The sequence below is a fragment of the Seriola dumerili genome, unplaced genomic scaffold (assembly GCF_002260705.1).
Source record: "Seriola dumerili isolate Sdu_G_001 unplaced genomic scaffold, Sdu_1.0 BDQW01000341.1, whole genome shotgun sequence".
NCBI lineage: Eukaryota > Metazoa > Chordata > Actinopteri > Carangiformes > Carangidae > Seriola > Seriola dumerili.
This window is the reverse complement of record NW_019174596.1, coordinates 296,564-308,683: the sequence shown is the minus strand read 5'-3', so window position 1 is coordinate 308,683 and position 12,120 is coordinate 296,564. Positions and strand designations below refer to the sequence as shown.

The 12,120-nt window shown below is 39.9% G+C and overlaps 1 protein-coding gene across 3 annotated transcripts in view; it reads left to right on the top strand.

The window, feature by feature from the left end:
• LOC111232882 (receptor-type tyrosine-protein phosphatase U) overlaps window positions 1–9,634 on the top strand; it is a 148,434-nt gene extending 138,800 nt beyond the window's left edge. For all 3 annotated transcript variants that reach the window (XM_022760565.1, XM_022760564.1, XM_022760562.1), the window contains 6 exons: window positions 35–184; window positions 1,961–2,275; window positions 5,225–5,350; window positions 7,295–7,452; window positions 9,212–9,347; window positions 9,444–9,634. In XM_022760565.1, coding sequence (XP_022616286.1) covers window positions 35–184; window positions 1,961–2,275; window positions 5,225–5,350; window positions 7,295–7,452; window positions 9,212–9,347; window positions 9,444–9,506 — 948 coding nt within the window. In that variant the 3' untranslated portion in view covers window positions 9,507–9,634. The remainder of the gene's footprint in view (window positions 1–34; window positions 185–1,960; window positions 2,276–5,224; window positions 5,351–7,294; window positions 7,453–9,211; window positions 9,348–9,443) is intronic.
• Window positions 9,635–12,120: the final 2,486 nt, after the last annotated feature.

The window sequence follows — 12,120 nt, the reverse complement described above, 5'->3', positions numbered from 1 at the left end:
CAGCAGTTAATCACGTAACCTGTTGTCCCTTCAGGAGCAGTATATCTTTATCCACGATGCCATTCTGGAGGCCTGTCTGTGCGGAGAGACGGCCATCCTGGTGAATGAGTTCGCCGTCACCTACAAAGAGATGCTGCGAGTGGATTCCCAGAGTAATTCCTCTCAGCTACGGGAAGAGTTCCAGGTCAGTGTTGTGCTGGACAGTGGAACAGCAGGACCTTGATCAATTTTTAAGCACAGTTTCATTTTTGTTGAAATGTGCAGCCATTAAAATATGAAACATGCAAACTCATATTCTTAATTGCACAGCCCACACACAGTAATTTGCATTCATAATGCAGTTTATTTAATATCATCAACAAAACTTTAATTACCTTAATGGAACCTAATAACCTGTAGCACTTCAGCTGCTACAGTAAAACGTCAGTGACAACAATAATGCTACTACTTCTACAAGTATTAGATGTACTGAAGTGCTACTACTAATGCTAGCACAGTACTACTAACATCAGATATTCAACTCTTTGTGCATGTAAAACACTATTTCTGCTATTGTTAAATTTACTACTTCTTCTACTAATAATAAGAAGTAATATTAATGGATGTTGAGGTTTGAAATCTGATGGCTTGAATATAAAAGTTATAGGTGATACAGTCACACCTTGAGCCAACCATACCTGTGTACAATTTGGGGGGTATGATATTGTATATTGTATTGTATTGCTGTATGTACTGGATGTATTGCATATATTATTCTGTCTTGTGCTTTATGCTGTAGTCGCTCAGTCAAGTTAAAACAGTCTGTTTGGTATTCATACAGTCACATAAACAGACGACGACTACATCTGCTCTGTTGTGGAAATATTCTTTATAGCACAGACATTTTGAAATTAACAGTGTGCAGAAAGGAATAGCATAATGGATAGCAATGGATACACATCCATTTCTGTGTGTGTGTGTGTGTGTGTGTGTGTGTGTGTGTGTGTATTTGTGCAGGATGATGTTAGTTTCCTTTTTTTGATTCTGTGTCATTGAAATCCTGCCTGGTTTGTAGGAATGCGGCCTCAGAACATTTTATTAGATGTTGATTAGGAGAGAAGAGAGCCAGCTGTGTTCCCACATGCTTTACCTGCCTTATCCACCTCCCTCTGCTGCAGCGCACAGCCAGCAGCCGCATTGATTTCAGGTTTAGCATTTCAAAGTAATACGGGAAAAAGCTCATGCTCCCCTGTTAATTTTACACTGTTTTATCCTTGTATACTACATAGGAATTGCAATCGATGTATTGCTTTGGATTAGGGAATGGTACAGTAGGTGGGGAGGTGACACAAACTTAGTTTTTCATAAAAGGAAAATGTTACATGCTTCTCTTTGATCTTGTGAACTTATCCATCTGACATTGTTGTTGAAAGCCTCTCTACTGCCCAATGAGCTCTGTGTTTGCTTTTTACTCTGTCATCCAGCAGACAGCAAACAGCAAACTGGTAGTACTGAGATCAGCAAGTCACAGATCTATTATTGATGTGGTGTATTAATGATCCAAATATTTTTTCAAGTTGTCTAATGTAATTACAGCTAAATGAACAGAGAGTTCATCAAAGAAAATCGGTATGCAATATTTCCTTTTGAGTGTTTTTTTTAACTTCATTACATTCCCTTTTATTATGCAGTTGGCCTAATTTATGCGTTATTCTTTTAAATTAGTTTGTCAGCATTATTTTCTGAGTATTAAAGATTCTTTCAATTAACATTATTGGATTCTTGGCATCCTCTCCATTCCCAGTCTTCTCTGCTCTTGTCTGATTCACTTCTTTTTCTTCCTTCTCCTCCTCTCTAACATCTTTAACTCCTCTGCTGAGTCTCACCACTCCTCACGCCTCCCATCTTCTAAACGCTCCCTTCAATGTCATGTCGTCTTCCCCTCACTCTCATCTCACCTCTTTAACATTTCCATTTGCAGACACTCAACTCTGTTACTCCCCACTTGGATGTGGAAGAGTGCAGCATTGCTCTGTTGCCCAGAAACCGAGAGAAGAACCGCAGCATGGATGTTCTGCCGCCTGATCGCGCCCTGGCCTTTCTGGTTACAACAGAAGGGGAAAGCAACAATTACATCAACGCTGCTCTCGCCGACAGCTTCCATCGACAGGCCGCTTTCATCGTGACCCCTCACCCTCTGCCCGGCACCACGGCGGACTTTTGGAGGCTGGTCTTTGACTACGGTTGCACAGCTGTGGTCATGCTCAACCAACTCAACCAGTCAAACTCTGCCTGGGTAAGGTCGAGTGTTATATACTATTTTATTGCCATTGATTTGTTGACCCTATAAGGAAAAAGAGACTTTACAAAATGTTTGAGTTCACTCACACAGGAGTCGCTGTTTGCTGTACAAGTTTTCACTCACAGTGTTGAGGTTATCTAAACTTTACTTGAGACTTTCTTGACATACCCTCCCCTCACTGTTTCTGTATCTTACATTGCTTGGGATTAGTTCCTTCATGCCATTTTGTTGGGCTTTGATCCCTGACCACATTGATCTCAAGGCATGACTAGATAACACCCGCCCCAGTTTTTCCTTCCCCTCCTCAACTTACATCTCTGGAGAATAGGCTTGCCTTACCCTCCAGCCACATCTCAGGGTTCTTTTTGTTGGCGTCCCACTTTTTCTCATGAGCATATGTCTTTCTCTGTGCTGCAATATTCCCTGTTAACACGTTTAATAATAGCAGTAATAATGAGCGAGACATAACACTAGATATAAGTTCAAGAGTGAAAACACAATGAAACAGTAAAAGCAAATGATTAAAAGAATGTCATAAATACATTTTTAAGAGGAAATTTTAAAGCATATGATATCTTGAGCTTCTATGGGAAGCTAATTCAAGCTGGAGCTGGTAAATGAGGATTTAAGGGCTCTACCAGATAATCAGGTGCCATACTGAAAAAGGATTTAAAAGTAAGCAATAGATCTTCAAGTCTGTTCTAGAATGTATAGACACTGAAATATAATAATATCTCTTTTGAACACATTGAGCTATCCTATAATTTTCTGATTAAGACAGAAGAATGGATTATTACAATAATCAAGCACGGTTGGAATGGAAGTGTGTAAAATAGTCTGAGTGTCATTAAAAGAAAGGAAAGAATTCTCCAGATATTTCTCAGGTGAGAAAAACAGAACTTAAATAGCCTACAGTAGTAATACGGGAATCCAGACTAAGACTGATCGAATATTTTAGCACATTCTTAAAGAGCCAAGAGCTGTCACAACTTGACTACAGATGTGTTGAACCAATAATTAAGATTTCCATTTTGTTGGAGTTAAGATGAACAAGCTTGGCAGCTATCCAGCCCTCAATGGCAGATAAACAGTTGTGCAGAAATGACAATGTTGCTGAATAATTCAATAATGTTGGGACAGGTGCAACTGGGTATCATTGCAGCAGTAATCGAAATGCTGTCGAACAAGATAGCCTGTGGAGAGCATGGAAAGAAAAACTAACATTGGACCCTAAATGGATCCTTGTGGGACACCACACAGGTGATATGATATGTATATATACATATGTTGTGTCAAAGATCAGGAATAGGAGCACAGAGCATTAGCTAACATCAGCCTTCATCAATATATCATCTTACAAGGACAATTTGCAGTATTTATGTATAATCTCATATTACCTTGTATTTACACCTGTATAATTAATATGTCTATGAATAACAGGTGAATCACAGAAATCACTCGTAAAATGCCAAAGACGTTGAAGATAATAACTTATACAGAATCTAGATTTGGGTTCTTAGGCATAAAAGCAACATTTACAAGCTTTGTGAAGTCAAACTTTAGATATTGACCATGTGAAATATGTAATACATTGTATCACATCCTAGGAAACGAAGAGCTTACTCTAAATTATGAATCTTTTTTTTTTTTGTCCAAGGTCTAACTTAGATTGTTGTATAATCAGTCTTTTCTCAGTTTCTTGGCCAATGCTCCTCTGGTGTAGATATAATTACATATCGACTGTAACTAGTAGCAGTGACAGTGCTTCTAGTGGGTCTAAAGGGTCCATTGTGTAGTCTTTAAAGTTGTCCGTAAAGATGACATTTTGTAAGAAAGGAAGTGTTTAAACTAAAACTTTAAACTAACTAAATCACAGACAGATATATAGTTATTTGTGCATTGTGAAGAAACTGTGAGGCATCAGTGGTAAAGAGAACAGAATAGACCTGGATTTGGTCCTTGCAATTCACTGCATATACAGTATATATATAATTCTAAATAGAGATAGAACCAGTGAGGGGTTGTTCAAACAATCCCCACTTATTATACTTTATAAGTCTAAATAGGATTAGGTATTCTTGTCTATGGCTCATTCATCACTGTTCGTTGGATTTAAGAAATTTGCTTAAAGCATATAAACAGTAGAGCAATGCTGATGATTTTCACAGTAATTAATTGCTACTTAGTACTCATGATACCAGTATTCTACCAAAAGATATTTGTCAAAATCAGTAAACCACTAACATGACCTTGAAGATCCTTTAGAGGCTTTCATGTGCTCATTAAATGTGTAAAGTTGGTGCTTCTGTAATGGCTTTTCTGCATGCTGTTTTGAAACACCCTATATAGTCTTTTAACAAAACATAAAAAAAGAAACAAAATTTGAGGTACCCCCTGTTGAATCCCACTTTCCATCCACTGCCTTAAAATGTTTTTCATTTTGTTTCTTCGAGTGCAATTCAGTCCTTTTTGGGTCTCTCGCCTGAAAATTGAGTTATAGCCACCTTAAGTTGTTCATTGCAAGATCTTGTTAAGAACTTTGTTATAGAGTTCGTTTGTAGCACTGGAGCACTCTGTCTCCCTCTTGTTGCAGTGTCTCAAAGCACATTACGTCTCTCCTTCCCCATGTTGCTTTTCTCCCTTTACAAACTAACACCACTGTGGTTATTGTTGTTATTATACTTGTGCATCTGTCTAGCTCCTTAGCTATATCCTCTTCCTTGTATTGACACTGCATGCATAGAGACCCCCCCACTGCTTATACACACGCACCCTAACACACACTTACTTGCTTAATTTCATCATTTGATTTTCTTAAATCTCTCTAATCTTTGCTGATCAAAAGTTTTAAGAGCAAAAGCAACTACTGAAGATTGCATTAGTTCAAGTAGTGTGCGTGCGCATATTTCATCACTGACAAAACAATCTCCCCTCTACCTGCAGCCGTGTGTTCAGTACTGGCCGGAGCCTGGTTTACAGCAGTATGGGCCAATGGAAGTGGAGTTTCTGTCCATGTCAGCAGATGAGGATGTCATTACTCGTCTGTTTCGGGTCAAGAACGTCACAAGGGTGAGTCATTGTGGTGCCAAAAAAACCCTGCACGTAACATGTTTTCCCCTCAGTGGTATTTCACAAATGATAACTTGAACCTCATTAGAAATGCATTAAGTGTGGTCCTTACTGGTAATTCAGGTGTGACATTTTACCTAAAGTACATTTAGAGCTGCCACTTGTAATGTGCATCTAAAAAGCTGACACAAGTCCTCAAAGTCACAGTACTACAGGCTTGGCTGTAAAAATACTGTGTACCTGAGACCTTCAGATGATGATCCGTATTTCTATACAGCTTCATGTATGTGTGCAAACTCAAAGGCTGCATGCTGCACTTGATTCTGGATGTGTGCCTCTGCATTGTTATCTGTCTGTCTTGCTTTCTTATGCATACATAACATGACGTCTCTGTTGTAAGCCTCATGGGATGCAGGAGGTTGTCAAATAAATACACTCTAAAATATAATCTGGAGATTTGTAATGAAAACAATGGCAGATCAGTAAAAACCTTATTCATAGACTGTGTTATGCATACTACAAAGGACAATGTTTTGATATTCAGCAATCCAGAAAATTGAACCAGAGCCACCAGTGTTTCCATAAGATGTTCCCATAAGAGCGATACATATAATAAGAACTTTCTTTCTATGTAAAATGCAAGAGAAGCCCATTGACATGCATGCAATAAAGGTCAGTCTCTCCCTTTTTCAATTTCTTCTTGTCATTACCTAGATAGGCGTCTTCCCTATCTTAGGTGCCAGTTAGCATACCAATGAGGGGATTTTCATCATCATAATGCATGTCATATTTTCAGTTGCAAGATACAGTTTTCAGGTGGCAAAGCAGACTTCCTTTTGATTTGTTCATAAAGCATGTCACACTTGAAAAAGTAGAAAATTAGGCAGAACTCATGAAATGGGCAAAAAAGAAAAAAAAGGCACTGAGTGTTCTGTCATGCTAGAAGGAGCAGAGGCGATGTCAGAGTATATATAGAAAAAATATGTATATTGTTTCCAAGTGTATGTGTATATGCATGAATCAGTCATTTTGATTTCACACACATCACACATTGTGTTGATTTTGTGTGTGTATGCAGGTATGATTTTATGCCGGGAATTTGCATAAGCACATGCAAGTATTCTGCTCAGGATCACTGTCAACCAATTATTGAAGAAATCTGTATGCAAGGCATTTATTGCAAGGCTGCCATTATAAGCAGCGCGACAGGCAGTGCCCAGAACTTCCTTTCTTGATTGGCATCCTCACCTCCTCTGTCGACTGCCCTTGTCATTCCCCTTTCTACCTATGGCACGTTTTTTTTCTATTCAGTGCACAGCACTGTCAAGGAGAGGGCAACTTACTACACCATGGGAGGAATAAAATCACACAGAAATAACACACACCTCTCCTCCTGTGTGTGCCCCTCTCTCAGTGAATTAGTATGTCTTTTTCCTATGTGTGACAATGATATACAAGGGGAGGGAGTAAAAGTCAAAGGAAGTGCATCGTAAGCATATGTGTGTGTGGCTGGGAAAGTAGTACAAAAAAAAAAGCACATTGTGTAAATCCCACCTCCACTGAGGCTATTCCTTCATACATCGTTGGTGTCTTCGCCAGCTCAATTTGCATGACTTACAGTTCTCCACTGGTCCCTGAGTATTAGGTTAGATTGTACAGGACAAGGTTATGAACACACAGGGACCTCGCTCACACACAGCTTGGGCCTCACTTACACCTGCAGACCCATATATCTCAAAGTCAGTCTGCTGAGTGAGCACAGCTGAGAGTGTCAGTGCGCAGCCAGGGGAGCACTCAAACAGGGGTGTTAACTGGCACACGTAGAAATACTAAAACAAACAGAAAGTGTAATACACAGACACACACGACAGCACATGCATGCACACCCACACAGTACAGTACACACAGATTCCATGTGTTTTCTGTTTTCTGTTGCATCTGAAGCTCCAAGAGGGCCAGCTGGTAGTGTGTCAGTTCCAGTTCCTGCGCTGGTCGGCGTATCGAGATGTTCCCGACTCCAAGAAGGCTTTCCTAAACCTGCTTGCTCAAGTGCACAAGTGGCAAAGAGAGTGTGGAGAAGGACGCACTGCTGTCCACTGCCTGTGAGTAATCTCTTAGCAACATGCATCATGTACTGGAAATTAAAACACAAAGCAGAAATGAATTCAATCTCTGTCTGAAAGCCTCTGAGACTGTGAAATAGTGCTGTTGAAGATTGACATTTAAAAGTGCATTCAAAACCTAAAGCTTACTCTCCGAGGGGAGCATCACAGAAATGTCCGTTAAAACATGGTAAATCATGTGCACATCTGTTTGATGATGAGAGACAGAGACAGAGACTGTGTCGTGTCTCGTCTCGTCTCCGTAGTGTTTTGTGTGGTTTGGTGCAATGAGATGTAATGCAAAGTATTTTTCCATCACAGTACTTTGTAATGTAGAAAATCAAATTGTGGTGTAATGTGCTTTACTGTGGTGTAGTGCAGTGTGTGGTGTTGTGTGCTCCTCTGTTGTCCTAAGCCCCTGGAGCGCACACCCGCTGATGAATATGAATGGGCCGTCCAGCTCATTGCCAACCCGTCACACGTTCATCCCCACCGCCCCCATCCAAAAGCACATCAGTCAGCGCTGTCACACAGTGTTACCCACGACAACCAGGGAAGAGATTATGGAGATCAAATCAATTATGGCTTAATACAGAATGCGATGGTTCTCACTACAGTAAATCCAGGACTGCCAAAGCACTGACGACGATTGATTACCTTAATATTGCTTGTATGCGCTGCAGAGGCTTCTATGCCCACCTTTGCAGCGTTTGTCTCAGGAGAGAGGAAGTGGATTGTCCTCCAGTAGTTTATTGATATTGCCTTTCATTTATGATGACCATGACAATATTTCCGAGGAAATGTCACTGTACTGTTATTTCTCAATTTTCTCTTCCTTACAGCTTTTCTCATGTAGCTATTTTTATATCACGATATTGTGATCAAAAACAGGGTTATCAGATTACGCATATTCTGGCCTGCTTATACTTTATTATAGTCTTCCAGAACCCACTTAAACAAACTAGATGGTCCATTCCCCCTGGAGAGCGAGATATATTTGTATATAATGCAATTGTATATCCTATACATATACAGTGCATGCAACATTATAGGATTTCAGCCAATGAAAACTGGATCTGGGTTGCATCACACTGACAGTAAAGATCCAAACCTAAACTGCATCCACTGGAAGGCTGCTGGTGTGGCTGGCAACTCTTAAGATAATTAATTTATTGTGTAATTTGTGCACTTTGAAATGATGTTTGGTTTGAATGTGCTATATTAATAAGCTGCACTCCGCACATCAGACTTCGACCTTAATCCTAACATCAGCATGCTAACATGCTCACTATGACTACGCTAATATGCTTATGTTAATCAGGTATAATGTTTACTATGTTACCTTTCTTAGTGTAGAATGTTAGCATGCTAACATTTACTAATAACTCAAAGTTCATCTGAGGGGAATGTCATAAATGTTGACAGTATTTGGTCAAGTATAGAATGAAAACATTTTGGCTTAATGATGCTGCTAGCATGGCTAAAAACTGACTTCCTGGATCCTCGTATTCCACCTAAATTAAATTAACCATTAACCAACATGAATATCTGTACAAAATTCTATTGCAATCAATGGAATAGGTGTTGAGATATTTCAGTCTGGACTTAAGTGGTGGACCAACAGACAGACCGACATTGCCATCCCTAGCATTGCTAGGCTTTTAAATCAACATGAAAAGAGAGAAAATCATAAATGAAATTAAAAAAAGATAAGGCATCTGTTTACGATGTTTTCTTAAACGACACTTCTTCTCTGCAGTAATGGCGGTGGTCGCAGTGGGACCTTCTGTGCCTGCAACATTCTCCTTGAGATGATCCAGTACCAGAACATGGTGGACATCTTCTATGCTGTCAAAACTCTACGCAACTGTAAACCCAACATGGTGGAGTCCCTGGTAAGAGAGTCTGTAAATAAATATGCAGGAAGGATATTTTTGTGATTATCCTAATGTTTTCACTTGTTAATTAAACAATATTGCATGTCTCCTCAGGATCAGTATCGATTCTGCTATGACCTTGTCCTGGAGTACTTGGACTGCTTTGAGGGGAGATAGCAACTAAATGTTTACCACAGCGGCGATATCCCTCACACTGGAGATTCGATTTAAGGCCACCCAGTGACCCCTCTACTTTATTGTTCGGACCTGTGAACTTGGCATTGAAAGAACTGCAAAGGAAGGAGAGGGAAAAAAAACCTGGTCAAGGTTCTAACTTTTAACCTTTAATGTACAGCTGTGATTTCCTCCTTGTTGGTGATGTTTATCTTTTTTGATATTTTTTGTGCTTTTCTTGGTCCTCTTTGCCTCTTGGACTAAAGCTCCTTTTGTGCTAAGGGTTTCAGTAGCAGCAAAACCATATTGTGAGCTACAAAATGGACCTGTCTATTCTGAAGAAGGGTCACCTTGGCTGTGTTTCATCGTTTCATTCAAACAGCGAGGGGGCTGGATGTAATTTCAGAGTTACAGCAGCATTATCTAAACGTGGAAGCATTTTCTTCTCTCTTAAGAGCTACTTACAACAGCAGTCCACTGTGGTTGTGGCATGACTTATCTACCATACCATAAACTGCCTTATTCTCTGATGATAGGACAGATTTATTCAAATCAATGAATAAATCTAAAAGGTTGTCATACTGGTGTACAAACAGCGACAAGAGATTTTAACAAGAGACCTACAGCATTAGGATAGACCAGCCCAGTCCTCAGCAGTATTGATGCAGAAACTGTACAGTAGTGCAATGTGTTGTATTTTGCCATAATGTTTGTGCTGGATTACCATGTGTGCTATAGGTGGACGTTTCCAGGGACCACAGCACTGGGCCTGGTGCCACCACGGGAGATTCCTGTCTCATTGCTGTCACAGTGCCAATCCCACTGACTGACTTGAATCCTCTCTTTACTTTGTTCTACTGCTTCATCTTGATATATGCCTACAAACACACAGTATGTACTGCATCAGCTAATGTTCTCCACTCCAAAGTGATTGTTTGTATTTTATACCCAGCTGGAAAGAAAAAGGAGCAGGGGAAACTGTACTGACATGCCATAGTGGCAGTGGTGGTGTGAAAACTGATTTCATTAATGCTGTGGTGAAGTGTCTAAAACAGTGCTCTGTTACAGGTTTGAGTCTGTTACTGCTTTACTCCTTTGTTGTCTGAGGCATTTGGTTGTACTGTAAACTGTTGAAGCAAACTAAACCAGTTTGAATTTTATCATAACCCTTTCAGGTAGGGGGTTCATTTTGACAATTTTGACATGAACATTAGTTGTTGTTCCTAGTGGTGTAAAATAAATAAATAAATAAATATAAATAAAAAAGGGCATTAACATTGTGTAGAGGGAAAAATATGCTATTTTGCATCACCACTAAAGATATTGGTGTTTTCACATTGGTGTTCTTTTTTATTTTAAGATAATCATTGTATTTTAAAAAGGAAGAATAGGAAAAAGGAAATGTTGCCCACAAACCCTGCTGCTTAGTTATCACAGACCTAATGGACAAACCAAAGCCACTGGTTTTCAACTGCTGGCCAATGCCTGGAGACCACTGGAGCTGTTAATGCCTGAATCAATGAAACATCTTCTGAAAAAACCCCAACACACAGACAGGAAGCAATTTTTCTTTTTTTCTTTTTTTTTTTTTTTAAGATTTTTGTTCCAGAACCAAGGAAATATCTATTCTACACTCCATTAATACCCTTTAAAATATGTTATGCTCTACCATATCTCCTGAAACCCCTTTTAAAGGCAGGTTTTCAAGAGGATAGGTATCACTCTAAGACCTTCCTGAATAAACAAAAGAGAGACACCTTGAAGCCCACAGAAGCAGAGAAATGGCAGCTAGGCAAACTCTGCTGCTAGTTTGCAGCTCACAGTCTGGTTCAGGTGGGAGCACCAGAATATGTGAGGAATCTAACAGTATGCCAACATCACCAAGCTCCCCCAGCTTCACCGATAGGGCAGCTTGTTTTTGATGAGGATGAGGGATGAGGTAGCTACAGTGTAGTCAGTGATCTGACAAGGGATCACTGGCGGAAGTGCCTGGACACTTTTTTCTTGAGGGTGGAAGGAATGTGTACATACAGATGTATATTATGTTATGTGAATATTATATGAATAATATACTATATGTTTGCCCAGAGTAAAGACGTACAGTAAGTAACCACTACATAACCACGAAGCTGAATGTGCTGTAAATGACCATTTTGTGAGTTTATTGCCAGAACTTTTAACACCCGAGTACGAACTCTCCGTGAGTCTCCGTGAGTGTTCATCCCAGCGCTCTGAGTAAAACAGGTCTGTTAAAGCATGTATGAACCCATTGTCTGCTTTGCTTTTCATTTAGTTCATTTCAAGATATCCCCGATCCATATAATTTATTTCAACCGTTGTGTCGTCCAGCAGCCACAACAACTGTGTGAGTGCATTGTACTTTTACCATTCCAAAGCTTTTTATTATGACTGCTCTCTGAGTGCCGGCGACGGAACCCCCGAGAGCACCGTTGATTTCACTTGTGTGTTTCTGTATGAACCAATGGTACATGACTACTGTGTTTTTGACCATTGTATTTGTGGGGGGCGAGGTGTGTATTTAATGAGAGAGACAGAGAAGACAGATGTGTTTTGGGGTCAGGGAGGGGGTTTGTTCTGAAGAATAACAACCATCAAC